The sequence below is a fragment of the Centroberyx gerrardi genome, chromosome 16 (assembly GCF_048128805.1).
Source record: "Centroberyx gerrardi isolate f3 chromosome 16, fCenGer3.hap1.cur.20231027, whole genome shotgun sequence".
Taxonomy (NCBI): domain Eukaryota; kingdom Metazoa; phylum Chordata; class Actinopteri; order Beryciformes; family Berycidae; genus Centroberyx; species Centroberyx gerrardi.
In genome coordinates, this window is record NC_136012.1 from 1620116 (window position 1) to 1646610 (window position 26495).

General features: G+C 41.6%; 1 protein-coding gene across 2 annotated transcripts in view; it reads left to right on the plus strand.

Moving 5' to 3' along the window:
* The window catches only part of trappc11 (trafficking protein particle complex subunit 11), a 34442-nt gene that overhangs the window by 5408 nt on the left and 2539 nt on the right, over positions 1–26495 (plus strand). For both annotated transcript variants that reach the window (XR_013507267.1, XM_078289230.1), the window contains exons 4-28: positions 11188–11258; positions 11722–11836; positions 12696–12795; positions 13505–13578; positions 14287–14383; positions 14619–14752; positions 14911–15052; positions 15211–15304; positions 15962–16041; positions 16272–16350; positions 16543–16597; positions 17110–17255; positions 18363–18424; positions 18844–18976; positions 19148–19278; positions 20032–20157; positions 20234–20427; positions 20512–20660; positions 20802–20923; positions 21461–21580; positions 21826–21891; positions 22561–22717; positions 24222–24333; positions 25245–25336; positions 25630–25763. Coding sequence is in view for 1 of the 2 variants with exons in the window: in XM_078289230.1 (XP_078145356.1) it covers positions 11188–11258; positions 11722–11836; positions 12696–12795; positions 13505–13578; positions 14287–14383; positions 14619–14752; positions 14911–15052; positions 15211–15304; positions 15962–16041; positions 16272–16350; positions 16543–16597; positions 17110–17255; positions 18363–18424; positions 18844–18976; positions 19148–19278; positions 20032–20157; positions 20234–20427; positions 20512–20660; positions 20802–20923; positions 21461–21580; positions 21826–21891; positions 22561–22717; positions 24222–24333; positions 25245–25336; positions 25630–25763 (2785 nt within the window). In the remaining variant the exon portion in view is untranslated. The remainder of the gene's footprint in view (positions 1–11187; positions 11259–11721; positions 11837–12695; positions 12796–13504; positions 13579–14286; positions 14384–14618; positions 14753–14910; positions 15053–15210; positions 15305–15961; positions 16042–16271; positions 16351–16542; positions 16598–17109; positions 17256–18362; positions 18425–18843; positions 18977–19147; positions 19279–20031; positions 20158–20233; positions 20428–20511; positions 20661–20801; positions 20924–21460; positions 21581–21825; positions 21892–22560; positions 22718–24221; positions 24334–25244; positions 25337–25629; positions 25764–26495) is intronic.

The window sequence follows — 26495 nt, forward strand, 5'->3', positions numbered from 1 at the left end:
TTTCAGAAGAATCACAGAATGATAAGGCAAACAGCTAGTCTACCAGCAGGTGGAATTAGAGCTAATAGAGAATTGCACTTGATCGTGTGAAGTTTTTGATGATTATGTTAGAAACTTTAAACCATTCAGAGGGTCCCTCAGTCCCTACAGGAATCGATACATCTATGTGTATTTGGTAACTGGGCCAGTGCCCAGTATCATGTGGCTGGGAGCACAACAGGCAGTAATGTATCCCAGAGTTTCCCTACCACTGAATAGGTGGGCTGCTAACCCTAAAAGAATTGAATCAATCTGGGCTTCAGTGGAGAGTTTTAGTGTCCCATGACGGCTTAAATGCTGTTTCAGAAGCTTTTCCACCCTGACACCAATAAAATACTGGGGGAAACACTACTTGTAATTCTTGGTCATAAAGATTTTAATGATCAGCCATCGGCTTCTTCAGTACAAAAATATGTGCATCATCCTTCAAAAACCCATAGTGGTCGAACCCTAATGCAAATGCCCACAACATTCACCATAGAAAACTTCCCATGTAGGCCATATACTTGCTGTGGTAATATGATAAATATTGACAAATTTTTTGACCAGCACACTAGTAAATAATATAAAATTAAATCCACTTTTCACTCAGCACCAGTTATGTAATATTTCTGTTGGCAGTACAACAAATGTTAAAGTGGTCAAACATTGTGTACCGTAAGTTAAAAATTAGACTTAATGAGCACTAAAGCTGTTTAAAGTCGGGAGACATAATATTACCAGTTAACTGTTTAACCGGATGGCTAAGTGCCTGTTGCCTTACATGTTGATCTTAGGTGTTTATTGATTATGTACATTGGCTTGCTTTTTGATGTTGACCTTTGAATGAAGAAGCAGTGTTGAGGAGGAGAGAGAGTTCAGGGATAGGTCAAGTAGAGTTCAAGTGAAAACAATGCCTGTTTAATACAGAGTCATTGTTTTGGTTTGATTTGATCGGCTTCCGGACAGAGAGAGTGTACGGTGGCCAGCAGGTTTGAGAACACGCAAAGACCAAAGACTGTATATAACCAAGACATTAAAACGGTATCATCTCAAAAAGTCCAAAATCCAGGGATGAAAATGAAATTCAAATTCCTTTTTACTATTCAGTAAGCTCCCAAATTTGTGCTAATTTTTTCAGTCACTGTACAGCCTTACTATCATGCCCTGAAAATAGATGTTCAGGTGTCCCGCTGCTTGTGTCTAAGGGAAACTCAATCCTAAAGCGGAATTTATGTTATTCCTGATGTTCTGTCTAGAATTAACCAAGGCCTAGAACTAGTTCCTAGACAGAAAATTTGAGACTGTATTGCATCAGAATGACTCATCAAAGCTTTTCCAAATGAGGCCTATTTTCTTCTACTCCCAACAGTTCCGAATCGGGAAATAAGATACCCATGCATACTGTGGGATGCCCAGCCCTGTGAAGGGTAAATTCAGCCAAGTGAATGAGATGAGCAAGCTGAAGGGAAAGTTTAAGTTCAACAAAAGAGGTCACTTAGTAAGTGAGCAGGGGAAATGGTATGATGAATAACTTGGTATCTTTGGATGGGTCAGCTCCTCCTGAGTAAAAGAAAACAGGTTGTCCGTCAGGTTTCTCTGTTAATAAATCCACCAGTCTGCAAGACAAAGTCCATGAAATCCAGTGTTCCAGAAATACCATCCACCATTGGTATAACTGGTATTTTCCCCAAAATGTTTTGGTGTACAAGCCAATGTAACCCACCTGGAAGGTAAGTGCACACTGGACCAGTATAATCGAGATTCGTAGGGAGGGGTAATGAACAGGAATCGGACACCACAATGAGTAAACAGAACACAGAGGTAAGTTTAAAGCAAAATCATTGTATTGACCCTCATTTAGAATAATTTTACAAGTACTGCCAGCATTCAATCTTGTTCCCTTTTGAAATGTCTTTTAAACTGGGTGCACCATAAATAAAATTAAGTATCCCCCCCAACGCTGATAGCAGGGCAGATGAAGAATGGAAAGGAGTCCTCAATCCAGGTGCTCAACATGGGTGGCTCGCTATCCCCCTCGTCAGGGAGAGAATCAAATCCAAATCCAGAATCCAAGGGTATCCAAAAAACCCAGCCTGTATAACATAACACGGCTTATATAGCATATGCAAATCTATTCAAACTCTTTTAACTGTACAGTTTAATTTTGTCAATATCAACGTACAATACAACCTTTCACTGCTTAACCCATGAATGTAGGATAACTGTTGCATTGCAATGTTAACATATGAAATGTCAACTTCACTATTATTATAGACCACTTAATTGTAAAGTGTAAACAAAACCATTAAATGACTATTAAACAATTGTGAAACCATTTGAGTAGATGATTATGAAAACCACTTACAGTTTAAACATTAAATGCTCACTACATTTGAATAATGTAAGTAAGACAATGTGAATATAAATTTCCTTGTCACAATACTGACACCTTGCGCTTATGCACACCAACAGCACAGTAAGCTAGTTTCATTACCCATGAAACTCAGCTAAATAATTCCTATCTCTGTTCACAAAATGTAAATAACATACACACATACTCATATTACACACAGATATTCCTGTTCACCTCTATCATTAGAGAAATACCAAAATACCATAACCTTACACTACAACTCAGTGGCTAAAACACCACGAGGCTATGCTAGTTCACGGAGCATTTGCTAGTACGCCATGTGCGGCAAATGCTTTGAGGTTCGGTACTCACCGAGGACAGAAAAGAAAAGAAAAGAATAAAATGAAGATCAGATGTTCTCAGGGTCGCTTCAACAGTTGACTAAACTCTTACTAGCTCGAATGGTTTTTCCTTTTTGCTGTATAGTACTATATCAAGTACAAGTAACAAGTAATATCACTTCGAAATTTCAATGACTCTGCTGTCCTATGCTATGCTCCGCTCTTCTTCCACACTAGACAGCGTCTCTCTAGCCTGAGTGAAGAAGGCGGGACTTGGGTTGTTTTACACCAATAGCAATCAATTATTCAACTTTGAACCAATAAGCTTATTTGTTGTTAAGTTTTTCTCAGTGGAATTCTCAGTGAAGGGAAATAGTTCTAAAATAGTTCTAAATGTTCTAGTAACAATTGATTTTTCAATGGGTTACACACACCCCCCTTAAATGTATGCACATCCCGTTGCATGCTTAAAGGGCTGCTGGGTAACTGGCTCTGTTACTTCCAAGGGAATGTTTGTTAACCAATCTCTACTGTCACCATCATTAAGAGAATTAATAAGGGCGGTACTCAATCCTTGAAACAAGGAAGTAACAACTGAAACTAGGGGATTCCCTAACTCAGGATAATGGAACCGATGTGATGGCTTACGTTGTCTGAGTGATCTCCTGACAGGAATGTCTGCTACTGTTTGTCCCTCTGTCTTCTCTTGACTTGCTTTCTCTGTTTCTGTATGATCAGTTGTCTTCTTTATACCTGTCAAATGTTCGCTGAAGGATGAATCTTCAGCCTCCAGTTCCACAGGACTTCTCTCCACAGGTTCCAAACCGGCACCGACTGAAGAAGCATCAGGCAGGTCTCCAGGTAAGTTCTGAGTTTCCATTTCAGGTAAGTTTTGAGATTCCATTTCAGGTAAGTGTTGATCTCTTTGTTTTACAGGTGGACTCAACACAGGTAAGTCTTCTGTTTCATCAGGCGTTAGGGTCTTGGAGGATCCAACTGCTCTTCCAACAGATGTTGCGTCAGACAAGGTATCCTCTTCAGCCTCTCTTATAGATGAGTCATAAGCATCTGAGCATATCTCTCTTCCAGGCTGAAGGACATCATTTGGTCTTAAAGCTCCTGGAACTGAACCCACGTTGACACGACATGGATGAGGTTTTGCAGGGCTTTCACTACGCCTGCACGGGACAGGTGCTGGATTGGGTTTTGGCACATGATACACTTTGACAAACCTCCTGTCTGTGACATCTGGTAAGGTAGCAGTTGTATACCAGCTTTCATAGTTGTCGTCGTCCGAAGCAAAGGGTTCTTCCTCTTGTTGAATGGCACTTTGCTGTCTTGTTCTAGGTCTCGTTGGACTACTTTTCGTCTTTTGTTCCTCTCTCTCAGCTTCGGGAAGAAATCCACAAGGAAGTAAAAGGTCTCTGTGTAACGTCCGAGGTGGTCCTTCCTCCTATTCGGGTTTCACAGAGTAAATGGATAAATCTCCCATCCGCTTGGTAACCACATAGCTCGTGGACTCCCAACGATCTGCCAGTTTATGTTTGTTCCAGAGACGGAGGTTACTCACCAGGACTTGATCCCCGACATCTAGTGTAGATTCTCTGACAACTCTATCAAATCGCTTCTTGTTTTTCTCTGCAACCTTGCGAGAGTTTTCTATTGCAACCTGATAGCTTTCTTCCAGGTGAGATTTCAGGTTCCTCACATACTGAGAATGTGAACTGGATTCTTTTCCTTTGACTGGCAATCCAAAGGCTATGTCTATGGGTAACCGGGTAACCCTTGGTGTTCCGGCTGCCTGGCTCTAGTGAAAGGAAATCCATACAGACCAACTCCATTGGTCTAGTAGTCTGGATGTTCACTAGTGGGGCAGCCTTGTCCGGCTGGGTCTTCCTTCGAACACATCGCTCACATGTTCTCACTTTTCTCTCTACATCTGCAGCCATCTTCGGCCAGTAGAATCGTGATCAGGTGAGTTCAAGGGTACGTTTGATCCCTAAGTGTCCCATGTCATCATGGAGATTCCTGAGCACGATAGGCTGTAGGACATCTGGGAGTACTAGCTGAAATAGGGTTTCTCCCTCACATTCCCGTGTCCAATACACAAGGCCTGACTTCATTTGAAGCCGTTTCCACTCTCTCAGGATCGACCGTATTTCGGGAGAATCTGCTGTGTGATCTGCAGGTAAATCGTTGCCGCGTTCCATCAAGCTGATAACCTTGCTGATGACAGGATCTTCTCTTTGCAGTTTCATGAGGTCAGACTCACTGTGTTTAGGCACGGTTAGGACCCCATCCTGTGACTCATCCTTCTCAAAGACAGCAGGGATTGCATCTGCATGAATGGCAAGTGATTCAACATAGCCGAGGAAAGGTGAAAGCTCTTGAACTTGCCTCACAGTATGTCTTTGACAGGCAGCTTTGACAATATCTGGAGTCACCAGTTCAAACTCGTTTATGGATGCCAATAGGTGGGAAGTGAACCGGTCAATCCTTTGGCTCTCCTCTTGCGATATGGCATCATTTTCCAGTGTACCATGGTGTCTCCTTGACAGATCATCTGCATCCATATTCTGCCTACCAGCTCGATACTTGATGTCAAAAGTGAATGTTGATAGCGCAGCTAACCAACGGTAGCGCGCAGCCTCGAGCTTGGCAGTGGTAAGTAGGTATGTCAATGGATTGTTGTCTGTGAGAACAGTGAAGGAGTTTCCATACAGATAGTCATGAAACTTTTCTGTGATTGCCCATTTAAGGGCCAAGAACTCAAGCTTGTGCGCTGGGTATCGTGCTTCACTGCGGGAGAGTCCTCTACTAGCATAAGCAATCACCCGTGTTTCTCCGTTCTGTTCTTGATACAAAGCGGCTCCTAATCCTGTTGTGCTGGCATCAGTGTGGAGCACATAAGGAAGTTTCGGATTTGCATAACCAAGGAGAGGAGACGATGTCAGTTTGTGTATTATCTCCTCAAAAGCTTGCTGACACTCAACACTCCAGCGTTCACCAAGGGCTCTTTTGGGCTGAGGTATTTACCATCACTGAGGCTAACTTTGACTCCCTTCCGCCGAGGTGGGTAGCCAGCAGTGAGGTTGGTCAAGGGTTTGACTATCCTTGAGTAATCTTTCACAAACCTCCGGTAGTAGCCGGAAAATCCTAGGAAAGATTGGAGCTCCTTTAAGTTCTGTGGTCTCGGCCAGGTTTTTAAGGCTTGAACCTTTTCAGGGTCGGTCTTCACTCCATCGCTGGACACAATATGCCCCAAGTAACGGACTGAAGTCTGGAAGAACTTACATTTATCGGGTGAAAGCTTCAAGCCATATTCCCTGAGATGGTTGAGTACGTGAATGAGCCTAGTCTCATGCTCTTCCAGAGTGTCCGAAAACACTATTAAGTCATCAAGGAAAACCAGGACCTCCTTTAGATTGATGTCACTCATGCACTTCTCCATGAGCCGTTGGAATGTGCTCGGAGCGTTGGTGACTCCCTGGGGCATCCGGTTGAAAAATCCAAAATCCAAAGGGACACACAAAGGCAGTTTTTGGCTTGTCACTTTCATTCATCTCAATTTGGTAGTATCCAGCCTTCAAATCCATCACGGAAAACCACTTGGATCCAGCGAGAGCGGAAAATGACTCCTCCATGTTTGGCAACGCATAAGCATCTTTTATTGTCTGCCGGTTTAGTTTCCTATCGTCCACACACAGGCGTACATCGCCATTTTTCTTTCTATCGGCGATGAGAATGGGGACTCTGATTCTCGGATTATGCCTGCATCAAGAAGGGTTTGGAGGTGCTTTTTAACCGTTTCATAATCATGAGGATGAATTGGACGGATTCTCTGTTTGAACGGTGTCTCATCATTCAGCTTGATGTGGTGTTGGATTTTCGTCGCATGGCGATGCATGGGGGGGGGTAACTCAACTCATCCACCACTGGTGTGTAGCACCCACCTGGGTGATGCACGGCAGCCAGTTTTGCGCCAGAACGCTCACCACACATCAGCTATCTCAGTGGAGAGTAGAGGACTGAAAGAGCCAATTAGGTAACGAGGGATGATTAGGTGGCCATGATGGAAGGAAGGCCTGTTTTTTGGGGGGAATTTTGCCAGGGCACCGGGGTTACACCCCTACTCTTGCGATAAGCGCCGATGGGATCTTTATTGACCACAGAGTCAGGACCTCGGTTTAACGTCTCATCCGAAGGACGGTGCTCACTCACAGGACGGAGTCCCTGTCTCTGCCCTGGGGCATTGGGGATATTATTCATGAGACCAGAGGGAAGAGCACCTCCTACTGGTCCTCCAACACCACTTCCAGCACCAGGTGGTCTCCCATACAAGGACTAACCACAGCCAAACCTGCTTAGCTTCCCAGACAAGCTAGCGATGCGATGCAGGAGCTATGGTGCTGTATTGACTGAGTTGACACACACATAGCCTTCAAGCAGCACTTTTTGTTTCGCTGGAAGGACTTCTTGTTCCCTCCCTCTGAGCTTCACAAAGCCAAGTTCTCCACTTGTTGCTTGTTTTCTCCTCAGTTGGAGTGTGCGAAGGACCTGTCTGTAGCCATAGCAAGATGAGTTTTGGGGAAATGAAGATTCGTCACAACACTGATCATATATGGGGTCCAAAGTGTTGGTGCCGATTAACAATGGGACGCCACTGTTTGACCGGAGATCGGGAACGATTAAAGCCAAAGTCGAAATTTCAGGCTCGGACTCAAGGAGGGCTTTAGGGAACTTAAGGTCGACCTCTACATAACCCAGGTAGGGAACAGGTTGCCCATTTGCTTCTTCTACTTAAAGTATATCACTGATGGGTTTAATAGGATGCTCAGATAAATGGGTTTGATAAAAAGACTTGGCCACTGTGGTGACCTGTGACCCTGTGTCTAGTAAACAACTACAGTCCACCCCACCCACATTTACATCGGCCGTACACTTGCTGCCTACAAGACGTTTTGGCAATTCTCTTTCTTGTGTGACTCTGTGGGCGTGAGTCACAGTTTTTTCTTTGCCTGTAGATGGGGGACATGGTGGTTTCTTGGCTTCTATTTGTCCCTCAACAGAAGCCTGTTCTAGTTTAAAGAAGGAGTGGTGGATGAGCCGTTCCAGGTCTCCCAAGCACGCTGCTTCTCCCTGAGCTCTGCTTTCTTGGCTTGCACAAGGGTGGGATTGGGCATGTTGCTGCATGTGGACGCAATGTGGCCATCCTCACCACATCTGAAGCAATACCATGGCTTCAGTCTCACTGTCGCAGTGATTTGCTGAAGTTGTTTTTCTGACCGCTTATTTTTGGTCTTATGTTTCTGTCTTGTACTTCCTGTTGCTTTTTCTTTCACAGGCTTCTCTGAACTGCATGCATTGAGTTTCACCACCTGAACCTGAAGTTCGGCAATCTGCTTCTTTATGTCGTTAGTTACTACTACAACTAAGAAGGCTTCTTCTTCCTTTGGCATGCCAATATCCTCTGTGCAGGACATGTGTGCAGCTTGCATCTTTGACACGGCCTTTGGCTTTGTAAACCCGAAGTGTTGCTTCATTCTGCTGGCTTTGTTAGCCTGTTTATCTTCCTCAGTTCGCAGTAAAAGAAGAAGCTCTGCAAATGATGGTGGCGCACTCTTGCGCTGTTCAAGCTGAAGACTGGTGATCAGAGTGCTATTCCAACAACCATGGCAGAATTGCTTGAGAAGTTGTTTGTCAGAGTCACGGGCAGCAATTCCTCCTTTACTGACCACGTGGCTTAATGCTGTATGTAGTCGCCGCAGGTAATCAGAGGCTTTCTCTCCAGCATTTTGATTGTTGTTCAAGAATCGTGCAAAAAGCTCATCTCCATCCTCAACAGTGGCATAAGCAGAATCAAGTAAGTTCAAGTATTCTTTTGGTGAGGCTTGAGGCCTTAAAGACTTGACTATGTTTGCAGCTGGAGATGAAAGGCTTTCAACAATTTTCCTCACCATTTGGGAATCAGGGATTGACGGGTCATTCAAGCAGAATTCCACACTGTTGCGCCACGTGTCATAGTCGACTTCGAAGTTGGGTTGGGGAGAACGATTTCAGTTTGCAAGGAGAATGGATGTGTGATGCAATTTCACCGCTCTTGACAATGTGCTCAACTACAACACGTTGTACTTCAGGGGTGCTGAGTTGATCTGAAGGTAAGTGGAAAGTGCTGGTTCTTTCTCCTCTTGGAGAGGAAAAATCTTGGACCTCAACGCCAGTCTGGGGCTTGTGGGAGGCCTGACTCAATTCAACGGGGGCACTGACTAAGCTAGGGGCCACAATTTGGATATCACTTTGTGTAAGGGGTGGCTCGGGTTCTACAGGATTTTCACTGATCTCAAGTGGGGTCTCGTATCTAATAGATTCACTGATCCTAGCCAACTCCTCACGGAGGATATCTTCAAATTGCCTGCCGCTCAACTTAGCTAAGTCTTTCAACCCGAAAAGGTAAGTATTTGTTGCAGTGGTGCCTGCATCACTAGTGTAAACACTAGCAAGACTCTCAACGTGGTGGATAACATGAGGGTCGGCAGCACATGGTCTTCGGTAAGGTAAGAAGCGTGTTTCAAGTGCTTCTACAGCGGTACCCTGTTCAAATTCTACAATTACCTGGGGCTCAGGGTCTGTGGTAGATACGTTGATTATTCTAGAGATTGACCCGTATTGAGAAAATCAAAGATCTCATTGTCTACCTTAGTGTTAGTTAACCCGCTAACTAAAACGGCATTTGGGATTTTCACATTCTCTGTCACAATGATATCCATTTTTTCCAAGGTAAAACTGAAATGTCAATCTATTTGAAAATGAGATAAAGCAATACAAAACCCAATACCTCAAATGTTAAATTCACTATATTCCAAATACACTCTGTCACACTCCAGTTACTCAAAAGGTGTCCCATTAATTTGATTATAAATGGTTATTTATGAATCAAACCCCTCCTGGCTGGCTCGCCAAGTTTTACTGTGTAACCCACCTGGAAGGTAAGTGCACAATGGACCAGTATAATCTAGATTCGTAGGGAGGGGTAATGAACAGGAATCGGACACCACAATGAGTAAACAGAACACAGAGGTAAGTTTAAAGCAAAATCATTGTATTAACACACATCAATTATTCAACTTTGAACCAATAAGCTTATTTGTTGTTAAGTTTTTTCCAATAGAACACTTACTAATGCAAAATTAGACCTCTGAGCTAAAATGAAATAATAAATTAAATATAGAATAAAGAACGTGGTTATTAATTAAATAAAAGGAATTCTCTCAGTGAAGGGAAATAGTTCTAAATGTTCTAGTAACAATTGGTTTTCCAATGGGTTACACCATGTTTTAGTTTATTGCACATTTAAGGGTTTTATTCTTGAAATTTCTTGAAAAACATAAATCAGCACATTTTCCTTGGACAAGAGCTGTTTTTAGATGGTAAAGCCTGTTAGAGGTCATCAATTTGTAATGTTCCAGGAGTTATTTTGTGAGGAAATGTTAATTTACTTTTTTGGTGTACCCACTTTCCCTCCGCCTGCCTCATCTACTTCTACTTCAGTTAGTGATTTCCTACATTTCCCAGAGAAGGTTGTATGAACTTGCTGGTTCAGTGAAATGAGTGGCATATAAATATAGCTTGCCAACTAGTTGGTAAACATTGGGGTGTGTCAATGATCGCAGAGAAATTGGTCTCTCTACCTCTCTTACAATGGATTTCTCCCTGTATGACTGTTGAATCTTGGTGCAAAATGGTGAGTCTAGAAAGAAGCCCTTTGATTCTTTGATTCTGAGGGACTGACACCTTTCTGCTATCTAAAACATGAAAGCTGAACAAAAATTCTGCTACCAATTGCCATTGTAGTTGTGGAAATATCTGGAAATAAGTCGACGTGATGTCACGTCATCTGTGTTTGGCCAGTTATCTGCAGGAATAAGAAATACACCACCAAACAACAAAATGGCCCTAGAAATCCAAGGTACATCGCCAATAGCTGTTCTTTGTGTTTTAGTGTTTAGGGTGGATTTTTTTAGGCTGCCATCTGTTGAGATGTCTGGTAGGAGTTTTACAAAGTAACACATCTGAAAGACTAGCAGGTATGGTAGAGGACACCTTCATTAAGCTCTCTGCAAGATATGGTTAGGAGATATAAACTTGGTTTATGCTAGGCTGCTGTCTACACAGGTAACTGCAAAATAAAAGCACCAACAGGTAGGGTGTTGGACCACCAAGAGCTGCCAGAATACCATGCCAGAATAGTTTTAGTGCATATTTTTCGTGCAATTAAGTGGATTTTAGGTGTTTTATGCAGTGTAACCTGGCTATTATGCCACTCTGTTAAGTTGTTCTCGTTGAAACTTCATACTAAATTTACAATTGCAGTCAACTGAATCAGAGTTGCTTGTCCGCCGTAAAGCACAGCGTTCCATGAGTATTTTGAATTTTAACTAATGTCATCTGTATTGTGTGTCTATATGTTCTTAGGACCAGTCTTCAGGGCAGGAACACCAAGGTGGCTGTGGTTTTAATCCAGAAGAAAACCCCTCTACCTCCAGGTAAAGACCTAATAAATCATATCTGGGACTTCTACTAAACTCTGGGCACTAGTCCTTATCAGATGGGGACAGTTAGCTTGTAGTCCAAAGGAATACAATCCCACCCACTTGGGTTTCACTTTGTACCTATATACTTTAGGGTTGCAGTTTACTGTCTTGAGTTTCGACCAGCTGTCATTTGGAGGGCCCATTTGAATCTAAAAACTTAGTCAGCTGGTAAAATAATCAAAGTAGCTGGTTAATTTTGGGACACTGTAGATACTGCAGCAAAAAAAAAAAAGTTGATTTCTTGTCCTGGCATTGCTTTTTTCCTGCATCATATATATATGTGACATTTACTGCCAACACTAGTTCTGGAAAAAAGGCAGCAACATGGCATCCATAGTGCAACCTGAGCAAATTTGCCTATGACGGTGGGCCCTGTTACCAAGCCAAATCATCATTAACCTTGTTGTTTGTGCAGGAGAGGACTTGGTCGCGTCGGAGAGAGCAGCAGCTCTTTGTAATGCCTGTGATCTGTCTGGCAAGAGTCTCTTCGTACTGCCGCACACCGACCACCTAGTGGGCTACATTATCAGGTAGTAGCAATTCACTCACCTTTTGTCACTTTGCATATTGACCACCGGTGGGATACACTAAATACTCCTTATGTCTGTCTAACAGGATTTTCTTCTTTGATCTTTTTGTACCCATTTATTAAAATTGGAAGATGCCTTCAGACCTACTGTGATTATATTTTACCGTAATTCTTATTCACCAGCCAGTTAAACTTAAATTCAAACGTAGGATAGTTTGATGTAGATTGCCATGAAGTCCGACTTTATACAATGGATTACTAAAATTGCACCAACTGAAATAGTTCTAATGTAGACATATGTTACAACTTAAAACTTACACTGAGCCCCTACTAGGTATACAGTCTTTTGTAAAAGCAATGTGAAATTAGATCACTGAACTGATGAAGAACCACACTACAATTTTAGCCAGCTTTTAATAAAAAAAATAAAGTTTTTCCACCCTCTTGGTGACAGCGGGAAATAGCATTAAACCTAACTACATAGCTTTTAGTTTGTTGAAATTAACAGTTAACCACTTCATGTCACTATTGTTGTCTGTATTAGTTGCATCTAGTTTTGACACACGTGATTTTGACACATGTTTTTGGCCACAGAAGGTGGAAACTTCACTGTCTCTGTATTTGTTAGTGGTCCCTTTACACCCTACTAGTTAATATGTATCTTCAGTCTCCATGATGCACCTAAACAAAGACACAGCTTTAGTGTCAAACTATTACTAACTTGTTTCAACGTAAAGATGGTGTCAGTTTTACACCCTAACTTACAATCAAATGCATGTTCAGCTGGTGCAACAGGCTACAGTTGACTATCCCAAAGTCTCTAACTTCATGTAACTTTATTCTGCCTATTGATATTCTAGGTTAGAGAATGCCTTCTATGAACATGCTCAGACATACTACTACACCGAGATCCGCCGAGTCAAATCACACAAAGAGTTCCTCAACAAGACCACACACCAGGTAGGAACACACACACACACACTCACTTCAGTGTCTGTGTTAAGCTTAAGCCAAATATGTATTAGACGAATGTTTAAGAGTGCTTTTATCATAATTGTACTTGTATATCCGCTTCAAACCTGTAAATCTGTCAACAAAGACGTATCTTCATATTCATTTGATGTATTATTTTCACTAGGTTTGATTGTTGTAGTTACTTGTATTATCTTGAGTCTTTCTGTTTGTCTCATTCTTATGTATATTGTATTCTCTGCAGCTTCAGTGAGCCAATTTCCCCACAGAGACCATTATAGTTTCATCTAATCTAATATTAAAGTGTTGGAATTTAGTGGTTCAACCAGCATGGGGACCAATTCTGGAATCAATCCAAATCAAAATGAACCCCAGTCACCACAAAATATTAAAGGGGAAATTTTATTGGGAACACTATGCTTGCGTGCATTTAAACGTCATGGGGTATATGCAAAAAGCTTTATGCTCTTCTTCCTCCTGGGGAATATGTATTTTATCCCTGCAGACCAACAATGTAAATTACATTAGCATAACTGGTTTTCAAGGTGTCATGTGTATTCTGATGGTGTATTCTATATTGATGTTAGGATGTAACTTGAGAGAAATCTGATTACATCTCCCCTCCTCTTCCTGTGATCCCTCTCTCCTCTTCCTTTCTTCACCTTTCTTCATCCTCTCCGTCTCCTGCTGTTTGCAGCTGTTGTTTGTCAGACACCAGTTTAAAATCGCTTTCTTCAGTGAACTGAAACAGGACACCCAGAACGCTCTCAAGTAAGTCTGAACCCATCAATCCAGAATGGATACAAAGGCCACTTCGTTGCGTATTGTGATGACATACAAGACACTTTTTTGTCCCTTATGAAACATGGTGTTTTTTTTTAGTAGTGATGCTGCCGTCCAGCTGTCAAGCGAATTTTGAGCAAAATGTTGCAAAAAACAAAATGTGAATTAGGTGCGTTTCCATCAGCTGGGTTGAAGTGAATAAACATGCTTCCTGAAAGATACATTTCCAGAAGTTGTGGTAGACTGATATTTTACAGACAACATTTCAGATGTTATTATTTCATGACCAATGCGTTTCCATCACAATTCATCACCTAATTTCTTTATCAACAAAAACTGTTCTGCCTCAAGTGAGCTAAAAAACATTAGTGTGAGGAAATTGTATTGAAATTTGACTTGTGATTTGTGTGCTTTGTGCGCAGTTCAGGAAACCTTTTCTTCCACTGCCCACTGTCACTGACCAAATTCATTCATCACTTGTACTATTTAACCATCCAAAAGTGTTTAGTTTTTTTTGTGGTAGAAAAACCTATAAATGATGGTTGGTTACCATTGTCAAAGTAGTAGGTATAGACTAGACACTTACTAGCCAAAGCAAAAATATACCAGCTCTTGGCTTGTGGTTTTTGCTTATTTCCCTCCCTGATTGTGTGTATGCCTGTGTGTGTGTGTGTGTGTGTGTGTGTGTGTGTGTAGGTATTACAGAACAGCATACAGCCTTGTCCATGAGCTGAGAGCCCACGAGACGAACATGTTGGAGATCAAAACCATGGCTGGATTCATCAACTATAAGGTACATTTCAAAGAAAAAGAAAAAAGATAATATGCTGTCAATAAAAACACTGTAAAAAGTTGTTAAGACCTCTTTTTGCTTGCGGTTATATAGACAACTCTACATACTCCAAAGAGAGAGATGGCAGTCTGCAATTACTGCCCATTTATCTTACCCCCCTCCCCTCCCCTATCTTCCTCCCTCCATCTCTCTCTCCTCCCTCCCTCTCTCTCCGTTTATCTCTCTGTCTTTGTAGATCTGTCGCCTGTGTTTCCAGCACAACACTCCTCTAGATGCCATCGCCCAGTTTAGGAAGCACATTGACCTGTGTAAGAAGAAGATCGGCAGTGCTGAACTCGCCTTCGAGCACACAGCATGGATGTCTAAACAGTAAGGCACACACATTGTATGTGAACCCAGATAATATCACTCACATCAGGTGAAAGGTAGCGTAGTGCTAGTTTCAAACTCAACACCTGTTTTGTCTGTGAAGATGACTGATATGTGTCTTTCTTTCTTTCTTTCTTTCTTTCTTTCTTACTTTCTAGGTTCCAGTCATTTGGCGAGCTATTTGATGAAGCTATCAAGTTAGGTCTGACAGCCATCCAGACCCAGAACCCTGGCTTCTACTACCAACAGGCTGCCTGTTACAGCCAGGACAGGAAGCTACAGGCACAGCAGCTCTGTCAGGTAATACTTCTACTACTACTACTTACACAAGGATATTTTCTAGTAGGAAGCTTGTATCTGCTGACTTTGTCATATCAGCTGAATGCAGTGTAAGGCTGTTTGGTTGTTAATAGAGTAGACAAAGTTAATACTTTCTGTTGATTGGTTGGCTGTTCCAGGCTGGAGTGAGTTATCCCACCCCCGACCCGTTGGACACGCCCACTGGAGGACTGGACTTCTATGGCCAGCGACCATGGAGACAAGGACACCAGAGTAGATACACACACACACACACACACACACACACACAGACACACAGAGGGACATCAAAATAATCTTTGTAACAATGATAAGTCATAAGCACTGGAAATGAACTTGTTTGTTGGTGGCATGGTTTTCTGTTTTTTATTACTTTAATATTAATGTTGCTCTCACACATGATTGAGTCTCAATTTATTTCAGTTAGTTCTCAGACTAGATTTCCTAGTTCCAGTTTATATAGGCCAATATAAAGTGGTAGTAGATAAAGCTACATACAGTAGCATCTATCATCTATGGTGAAAGACATAGTTTCTATAAGCTGTACACAATGAAAGTGAGTCACTTGGTGAAATGGTGAAAACTGGAGACACTCGACACTGATGGGAAAGTCCTCAACACACAAACAGCAACACTATAACCTTCACTTAGTGAAAGATAATTCATTAATTTGCATTAATTTTCAATGGAATTACAACACAGTAAGTTATGTTTTCTCCGCTACCCATTCTTTTCACAAGCAGGGAAACATGGGGAATATGATTTGACGTTTAGCTAAATTTAATGAACTGAATATGACCACACCTCTGTCCATTAATGACGTAGTGTCTCTAAAATGGGTATAGAAATATATGGCTAATGCATTGACTTCTGTGTTGTTTGTATCTCCAGGTATTGATCCTCCAGACCCAGAGAAGGAGAAGACAGGAATACTGGCCCTGCAGATTAAAGAGAGAGACGTACCACATTCTGTTAGTACACACACAATACATGCAAGACTAAACATACTAAACACTATGGGGGAATGGGTTGCTAAACAGTTCAGTGTGTACCTTGGTTTTTGGGGTCACAGTCACAGCACACCCCACTTAACCCCAACAGCAAAAAATCATCAAAAATCATTAGAGACACTTCCTCTTGCTAGGTTCTGTTGTACTCCTGTATTACAACAATCTTCTCTTTCTGTCTCTCCCCCATGCAGGAGTTGATCATAGCCCTCCTCAGTAATGCTGTTGCCCAGTTTAAGAAGTACAAGTGTCCTCGTATGAAGAGCCACCTCAGTGAGTACCACAACTTTTTTGATTATTTCCCAACCAACTGTTATGGACCTGTGGCTTGTAACTGCTGTTGCACTTGAGAAAGCATTTTAAATGTCCCGGTCTTAGCTCTGGCCAGCTGACTCAAGCTTTGTTTAGCCTTGTCACTCTTTTCTTATAGATAAGTATTTCTCTCTGTCTCTCTCTCTTGTCCAGTGGTGCAGATGGGAGAGGAGTACTACCATGCTAAAGACTACACCAAAGCCCTTAAGTAAGTCAGCACACAGACTGGAACTAGAACTGACAACTCCAGTTTCTACGAGATCTTGGGGTCCAAAGACACACTTGGGTGTCACCTTTAACTTCAGAATTATACCTTCGCCACGTCCAGGGACCTAATCACCAACTTAAAGTTCCTAAGCTTCTCTGAAAACAGTCTACCTCAAGATGTGATGTCTGATCATCTCTACTAGTGATATGTACAGTCAGAGTGAGGTTGAGGTGGTCAGCAGGCATGTCAGGATGGCGTCCAGCTAAGCCTGTTTCAGTTCAGAATTCCTGTTTCAGAAAGAATCAGTTGTTACTCCTACTTTACCTTCTATGCCAGCGATTTGCATGCAAGGCTTGAAAAGTGAAAGTTCCCAACACACATACCAGTATCAACATTTTCCATAAAAGCATAATAAGCAATTGCATGTTTACTGGTGGCTTGTGGAGCTTTGACACACTAGTTGACTGTGTGTTTGCGTGTTTGTGTGTGTGTGTGTGTGTGTGTGTTTTCAGGCTGTTGGATTATGTGATGTGTGACTATCGCACAGAGCGCTGGTGGGGTCTGCTGACGGCCATATTGACCACAGCCCTGCGCTGTGCTTATCTGATGGCCAACGTTAAAGACTACATCACATATTGCATGGAACTGCTGGGCAGAGGTAAGCACTAGGGTTAGACCCATATACCAGGTCAATATTGGCCTTTTAATTAAAATCAGCCTGGCAGTGATGTCCACCTCTGATATGGTGGATAGGATGCAGTTTGATTAATTACATATTTATTGTGGGATTGATCAAACTGGTTGTCTGTGGGAAGACCTTAACCTGAATTAATGCTAATGTGACATTTTTAATCAGATTCAACACAAGAATGCATGAATGTCGTTATTATTATTATTTGCTGTTGTTGTTCGCTCACCACTGCCTTCACAACTTCAAGTATTTCTTATGTTACGACCAGCCCAATTTGTTGCTGTTATAATTAATACATTTTTTAGATTGAATCAGATATCATTTATAGCTTACTACAAACCCACTTATTGTAAGTCGCTTTAGACAAAAGCGTCTGCTAAATGACGTAATGTATAGCTGTCTAATTACAACATACAATAAACAAGCAACATTGGAGCATAACATAAAAAAACAAATGACATAAAAAACATGTCAAACAAATGAAAACAACATAAAAAAAACATAAAACAACATAAAACAACATAAAAAACATGTCAAACAAATGAAAACAACATAAAAAAACATAAAACAACATAAAACAACATAAAAAAACATAAAAAAACAAATGACTCAGATGTGGGATAAATGCACATGGAGCATTGTCAAGTGACCTCAATATCCTTATGATGAACAGAAAAATCATATGAAAAGTAAAAGTAATGGAATCATTTATTTTCAGGAAACCTCATGCTTGACCCATGTAAGATCATAACCTTGCGCATCCAAAGAGTCACCTGTGGCTTCCTCTCCAGTCACTACTGATAGAATAACAAGCTCCTTCTGTGGGTGGAAGACTTAAATAGGCTTTTATTTAAATGTAATTGCCAAGCAGATTTAAATTCACTTTTAAACAGTTTCTTCAGGCAGCTCAAACTTATATTTAGGCAGCCCACCCAAGATTTTACAATGCAGGAAAAACCCTGCGTATTGGGTTGAACCCTAGTGCACGCACACACAAACACACACACCAACACAAGATGCTCTAATATAGGAGGGTAAAAGGTTATGATGTAGTTCTCTTCTCTTCCCCCCTAGCTTCTACCTTGCGGGAGGAGCAAAAGTCGAGGATTGAGAAGAATCTCATCAAAGTCCTCATGGTGAGTAGATGGACTCCACCTGGCCCAGCACATCACATACACCAAATCAAATGCCCCTGCTTTTGAGATGAAATTCTGAAATTAGACATATCTATAATGAGGTTTCCTCACATATAGATGGAATCATTGTGAAAACTAGAGGTCTGTAGGATGTACTTATTTATTGCAGGTTTTTAAAGTTTTTAGATTTGATTGATTGCTGTACCGCCACCACGAGGGTAAATGGCTGTGGTGGGTGTCATTTTACATGGGACTGGACCTGTGTGCACAAATTGGTGCATTTTCAGGCAGTTTTGGTAAGAAGTATAGGTAGAAATACTAGAGGGACCGGCTTTTTTTTTTTTGTTATAACATTTTAAATGTCTCTCTTGCTTCTCCCCATCTTTTTTCTCTCTTTCTTTTTTTCCTTCCATCATCAGAATGAAGCTCCTGATGCCGAGCCGGAGTGTGATCCCAGTTCTTCCAGTGCAGCCGGGTCGCTGTGGAACGACCGCATGGCTTTAGCCGGATCAAATGAGTTCACCATAGAAGTCCAGGACTACGTACCATTCAGTTAGTTATCACAGATACACACTCACAAGTTCACTTAAAGGATAATGAATGACATTTACAACAGAAGACATTGAATATCACAAATTGATGTTATCGAACAGTGTAAGAGTATATGACGGTTTTCCTTTCGATTCAGCTAAAGTAAACTCTCCCCTCCCTCTTTGACTCCAGTCCAGTGTAAAGCCAGGTTCCAGTCTCCCAGTTTCCATGTGGACCAGCCCATCCAACTCCAGGTTTTTCTCAGAGCCGACTGCCCGCATCCTGTCAGGTTTAACAAGCTGGCCGTCAGCCTCAGTAACCAGGTGCACACACACACACACACACACAGAGGTTGAACTTGGAAATAAACTTTTTTCTCCACCACCAAGCAGAGTGGATGGTCAACTCCAAGATTCAACAGACTATTTTACAGGCAAAATACATTTTTTGAATTGAAATTAACCTTACCTGCAAAAATGGCCAGCAGAATAGGCGAACTTACCAGCTACAATCTTATAGCCAAACACCCACTCAGAGATACACATACATATTTATACATAAATTCATCAAGGTACAAGGACAAAGTGATACTTTGACATTGTTGAATATTGTTGTTATTCTTCTTTAGTATTTCTCACATTGTGTTGGAAAAGTATATACCTTGGCACAGCGAAACAAACGGTCACGATTGTTAGCATTTCTCACTGGAAATAATGAGCCCAGTTAGCAATAAGCTAGCTCGCTAGTCTGTGGTTTATGCTACCTGTTGGTTTAATGAAGAATGGAAACCATGTGGATAAATTGTTTATAGGAGAGCTGATGGACAAATATAGGAACACTTTGACAAGTACCTGGTTATTTTAGTTTTTTTTACCATTTCATTTCCAAATGTGTGCAAACTCACATCAGAAAAGGAACATAAAAAAACAGTAGTGTCATCTGTTTTGTTTAACATTTATTCACCCTGGTAATGTTTGCTGAGCATGCATGCTATGTCAGCAACACCTTGCTCCGTTTGAAAATGTTTGTTTCTCCTAAATGTCTGGCCGTGTGTGTTTGTGTGCATGTGTGTGTAGGAGTACAACCAGTGGTGTGTGGTGGAGTCATCGGGCCAGGAGAGCATGTGCCTGTTGCCGGGAGCAACCAGATGCTACAACTTCAGCTTCGTGGCCAAGACCGAAGACGTCGGCAAGAAGATAGAGGTAGAGTAAAGTGCGTGAGAGAGAGAGACACAAAGAGAGAGAGAGAGAGAGATACTAACTGTGTGTGTCCATTTAGATGACAGGTATAGAGGTGATGCTGGGCAGCGACAATGGCCGCTGTGTGTTTCTGAGCTGGAGAGGAGCGGGAGGAGACGCCGCCTCCAGCCACGAGGCCTTGCAGGCCAGCCGGTCATCGCGGCGGCGGGGTCGCAGCGCCGAGGCACACCAGGAAGTGGACTGGGACAGCCTGACCATACAGCACAGTACCATGTAAGACACACACACACACACATTGGTGGTGCCTAAATTCAGAGAAATGTGAATTGGTTGTGTTTGTTCCTGTCTGTTGGTTAGGATCATCTCCAGAGTCCCAAAGATCTCTGTTCAGCTGAGCCACCAGCCTCCTGCGCTCAACAACGAAATGTACTGCATCAACCTCACCATCCAATCACAGGAGGAGGCCGTGGCCAGAGATGTTAAACTGACAGCTGGCCTCAAACCAGGTACACAGATAGAGCTACAGTAGAGCAGAGCAGAGCAGAAAGGACACCTTCTGGAGTGTAATGGCAAGGAAAACCTGTACTGTCTTGTCAAACTCCATGGTATAACATTCTGTGTATGTTTGTCTTGATTGGTGTCTCCAGGCCAGGATGCCAACCTAAGCCAGACCACCCATGTGACGCTCAGCAGCTCCAAAGTGTGTGACGAAACTGACCCTGCACTGCTCCCTGACATAGCTCTTGGAGATCTAAACCCAGGCGAAAAGGTACACACACACACATACACACTAAAATTTAGGTATTTCCCTGACACCTTTGTCCAGATCAATTTACTATGAGTAAGGAAGATGGGGTTTGATGTCTTGCTCATGGACACACATTGGCTGTTGTGAGTATTGAACCTTTGACCTATTGGTTATGGGACAGTCTCTTTAACCACAATTTAACCACACAATTTCAAGATTTTTTTTTTATTCACACTGGGTACACAGTGCAATCCTGTATTCAACTAACTGCAATTCTGCTGTGGGCTCATACAGAAAGGAGGCAGGCTGTATTGTGACACTGACATCTTGGTGTTATGCTCTTTGATCATGTTCACAAATTCACAATTTTAAAGTTTTATTAAGGGAACCCTTAGATTGTCATGTTAGATTTCCTCAAAATGATTTTTTCAAAAGTTACCAAATTTGCCTATTTAACTATGCATTTTAACCTATCACCCGCCTACCTGCCTACATTTTCAGCTCCCCCCAAGGCAAAAAATAGTAATTCCTATACCCATGGTGTGCGTTTGTCTCCAGGTGGAGAGGTGTGTGTATGTGAGGTGTGTGACAACTGGGCCAAGGGTCTTCCTGTTCCATGTGGCCTACAGCATCGATACCACTGTGGAAGGACGACAAATCAACTGCAAATGTCACAAGGTAAAGGAGCAGTAACACCAGCAAAACCCCAAAAAGGTCAGTGTATTTTCACCCTGAGAACCAGGCTTGCTAAACTAGCACTAGAAAGAGACCTGTCCCAACCTATATTTTAAGAAGCGCTGATCTAGATTCAGCTGGATCTAAGATTTCAGGAAGACTAGGTAAATAAGCCCTTGGGATGATGCTGAGCCCTACCTCCTCTTTTCCCATCTGATTTACTCCTCTCTTTCTCTTTTCTCTTCCAGGATGAGACTGTTACCATAGAGACCGTGGTCCCATTCGAGGTGTCTGTCAAGTTTGTGTCCACCAAGGTCTGTAGCTGATGCTTCATTAGCACTAGTGTATCAGTGTTTGGTTGGGGGTAATTTAGCTTTTAGCTCAACGACGTTCATCCATGTTTTTGATTCTAATTATCAAAAACACTGTTCTTTTAGATTGTCTTTGATGAGAAAGCCATTGATTATGTGTTACCATGTGTTCACACTGCGACCAGTTGGGTCTTTCTCACCAATTGTGGGCAGTCCCCAGTACAAGAGTCTCCAATTTAATCTATGTCGTGGTCTGCAGCTACAACATTGAACAGGCAAATCATGTATTTTTCACTCCTTTGGTATTGCTTTTCATAACATTTCAAATAAAAGTCGTTGAGAACTGGGCTGCTTTAAATGGCCGTAATCAACTTCTTGCCCATTTTGCACTTGTCAGGCGGAAATATTCTTCGTGAAACTAAATCATATCAGTAGGGAAACAAAGAAGCGTGGAAATCTGATTGGCTAATTTGTTGCGCATTCTCACATAGCGCGAGTTTCACTGGCAGTTTGAAAAAAGCAGAACAGTGTGAACACCTTTAGATTGTTTGTTTACAGGGTGAGTCATTGGATTGGGTGGTGGCAGGCATCCCTTCTGTCTTGATGACTGATTCACACTTAATTAAATTGATTTATTATTATTATATCTGCTTATATCTGTATTCTTTGAAGTTTGAGCCATTAGACCGGGTAGCAGTGGACATCCCCTTCCTGTTGATGACCGACCTCCTCTCGTCATCTCCCTGGCCCCTCCTGCTGGCCTCCTCCTCTCTGCAGCTGGTTACCATGACCAGCAACACACCCCAGCTCCAGTCACAGCTAGAACAAGGTATCAGTCTTGTTTATTGATGGCAAAACGCTTTGTAGATTTTGTTAATGTTGGGGCACACTACATGATCTTTAGGCCTATTATTAAGGTTGGGGTTCAAAGGCATTTTATCGAATCCGAATCCAGTATTGAATCTGCTTAGCAAATCCAAATCATTTTGAATCCCTTATCGAACCTTTTTAGTTTTTACATAATTTGTTGGGGAAAACCGTCAAAGAATCTCTTAATCTCTTAATCACTTAAGATTCAGTCCTGCTTTTATTGAATTCTGCAGTAGCAACATATTCTTGCTTATTCTTCATATTCTTATTCACTGAGCACCTCTGTGTTCTTTTTCAGGAATGTCCTGTGTTACACTCAAACAACTAAATAAAATAAATAAAATATATATGAACTTACATATAACTTGAAGCTAAAAACTTAAATGACGGTTGGAGACTGAGCAGGAGGTGCAGTCGCCTGAGGTGCTACCACTAAACTAACTAAACTACTAGTCTCTCATTTAGTCACGTCAATAAAATCATCGTTATTTTATGGTTTCCTGAGGGTGAACTGGCTGCACTTGCATCGGATTGAGTACCACTCAACCTCATGATCTGAAAAACACGGCACTCGTTAACTTTTACATGAGGCTGCATTGATAAGTGCTTATTCATCACACTTGTGCACCCCACCTTAGTCAACAGAACCGTGCCACAAATATTGCATTTCGCCATATTCTTAGTTTTGAGAAGTGTGCCCACCCTTTCAGATGCTTGTGTTGATCCACCATGTTAACAGACACGCTGGGGACTGGGGTCGCAAGCGTAAGACATCATCAGGGAGACAGGGGATTCGATAAGAAGATCCATTCCACTTAGGGATTAACAAATCTGGGTATTTTGCTAACTTGAAACCGCTTCCAAAACAGAATCAGATGATTTAGCCACCACAACTGATTTTCAAGATCGGAGTGAGTCCACACTAGTTTGGGACGGCCGTCCAGATGATTTTGTAGTGTATGAGGGTTCACGACTTGAATCTCTCACCTCTAATCCAGTCAGGACCATCAACATTATTTTAACATGTTAGATTCTTACAACTGGAATCTGGACAAGTCTTGACATCCTCCTGTCGTATGAAGTGATCAGCTACTCAAATCTGAATGGAGACTGGCAATAGCCAATAAGAAGGAAAAAGTACAGTCACCGACCAGTCATCAAGTGCTTGTTCCCTAAATCCAACCGGTCGTCAAGCGCGTGTTCCCTAAATCCAACCGGCCATCAAGTGTGTGTTCCTCTATGACGGATAAGACAGAAAAAAATCTGTGAATGCCTCTCGATCAATGTATGATGTCCAGTCTTTTCAGTCAAGTCTTATAGTTTGTCTCCAGCAACTCTATTACTGGCAAATTATTTAAGATTCAGACTTATGATAAAAAATCAATGGTAAGCCACTTCCTGAAACCATGACCTATATTATAATGTGGTTGTCTCTGTGTGTGTGTGTGTGTGTGTGTGTGTAGTGGTTCTACAGACAGGCGAGTGTGCCAGCGAGTGTTTCTGTCTCCAGTGTCCACCGGTTGCCAACAGCAATAACACTGTGGCAACAGGACAGTACCTGATATCGTGGAGGAGGTACGCGCACACACACACATACTGTACATATGCACATGAAAACACACAAATACAAAACACATTTATTGATAATGTATCAAGAGATAGACCATATTTTACTTAGCAAAATATTTCATATATTTTGTTAGCCTAAATTTAGGGCTTCAAAAGTCCTTGAATACTGTTAAATACAGCCTCTAAGACCTAAATTCAGCTTTAGATGTCTTAAAAATGTTGCGGTTTCTCTGTGTCCTGTTTTTCTAGTGACAAATCAGTCAAGTCATGCATAACTGTCACCCTATATTCTCATAGGTTGACAGTTATTTCATTTTGACATTCATTTCCCTGGCAAAATTGGTGTCAAAATTCGTTCCTCATATTTCATTCTAACTCGCATTAAAACTCAAAAAGTTTTAGAATTCAAGGCTTTAAAAAGTAGCTCTTTTTCCCCAAAAGTTTCACTTTGATGCAAATATGAAATTACATTTTACATTACATTTTAAAATGTACATTCTGTGATATCTAGTCAAGGCAAAGATGGAAAGTAAAACAAACAAAATAAGCCAAATGCCATTTTGTCATTTTGTGTGATGTGAATGGGAGCAGCATTAGTGTTGGTTTTATTTTCTTATTTTGTATTACATTATTCGTTCTTTCAGTTTATAGGTAGTTTGATCCACATGAATGTCGACTCTGAGATTAAGACACATTAGGGTTAGTACAATGTGACAGACATGTTTTGTTTTCATCACATCTGCTTTAATAGACAGAGTTGGACATCCTATCCCTAAACATATCCTTACATCCATTTTCTCATATTGCCCATTCATAGTTTTAAAGCTTCATTAGCTATGTTCACAAGTAGGCTGGTTCGACAGCTGTTTTTCTTTATTTTGGTTGTGACCCTTCCTTTTAACTCTGTTCTCCTGCAGACAGTCCTCCAGTCCAGACAGTCCTCTTGTCCAGACTACAGTTACTCTGCCTCATGTTATCCTGGAGACTGTCCCTCTATACGTCCACGCTGGTCAGTATACACACATTTGTTAATTGAATACACACACATCACACATACATCTGTAAATTGAATATGTTGGTACAATGAATAGTTTTTTACAATGCATGTCTGTATGCCTAGGCATTTTATGATGATTTTATGCTTCTGTAGAAATGTTGCAAATACATGCACACCGGACAGAACTATCTGCCAGAGACAGATAGTTTTGGTGTCAATCCTCTTGTCACATATTGAGTCAAACTCCCAAAAAGTCGTTGCAGCCCTTTAACACTTCCATTATATTTCCATATGCCTGTTTCTAGAACTGCCATCATTCGGGCGAGTCAGAGAGTCTCTGCCGGTCCGTTACCACATTGAGAACAGAACGGCTCTGGTCCAGGAGGTGGAGATGGCTGTCGAACCCTCTGATGCATTCATGTTCTCTGGACTCAAACAGGTAGAGCTATGGTTCCATCCCACTGTTAAGCAAATTTTAATCAAACTCTCTGGGTAGAAGTTAATAAATAGAATACAGAATTATGGCAGAGAACACATGAGAAAAATGTAAAAAGTCCAAAGCCACTTTTTAACTGAAATTGAATCATTCATTGAGCCGATTATGCCGAGACTACATAATTATTTATTATTTATTTGACAAATGTGTTTCCATCACTATTTATCACATGATTTCTTGATCAACAAAAAATGTTTTCGCCTCAAGTGAGTGTGAAAACTCTTTTTACTCTTTTTGATACATTATAATTTGCAGAAAAATAGTTAGATGGAAGCCCAGCTTATGTGTGTCTACCAGGTTTGATTGCAGTTGTGAAAGTCTCGATGTATGAAGCAGTTACCTGAAAACAGCATGTGGACACACTCACACACACGCACACACACACACACACAAAGTCGTATTACTGCCTTGCTCCCAAGGGTGGAAGTAGCTCAGTAACTTTGACTCTGAGTACATTTTAAAGTAGCTATTTTTTACTTTTACTTAAGTAGAGTTTAGTGTAGTTTTACCTAAGTTACAGTCCTTACACTTGAGTAGGATAGTTTGATACGTTTTCCACCCCTGCTTACTACGCACATCTGAAGTTATTGCTCATTCTTTAGGTGGTGAGGAGAGCTGAGAGCTGATTATTGACAAGCCTGCGCCCCCTTCTATTAGTCATCAAACCAGTTCATA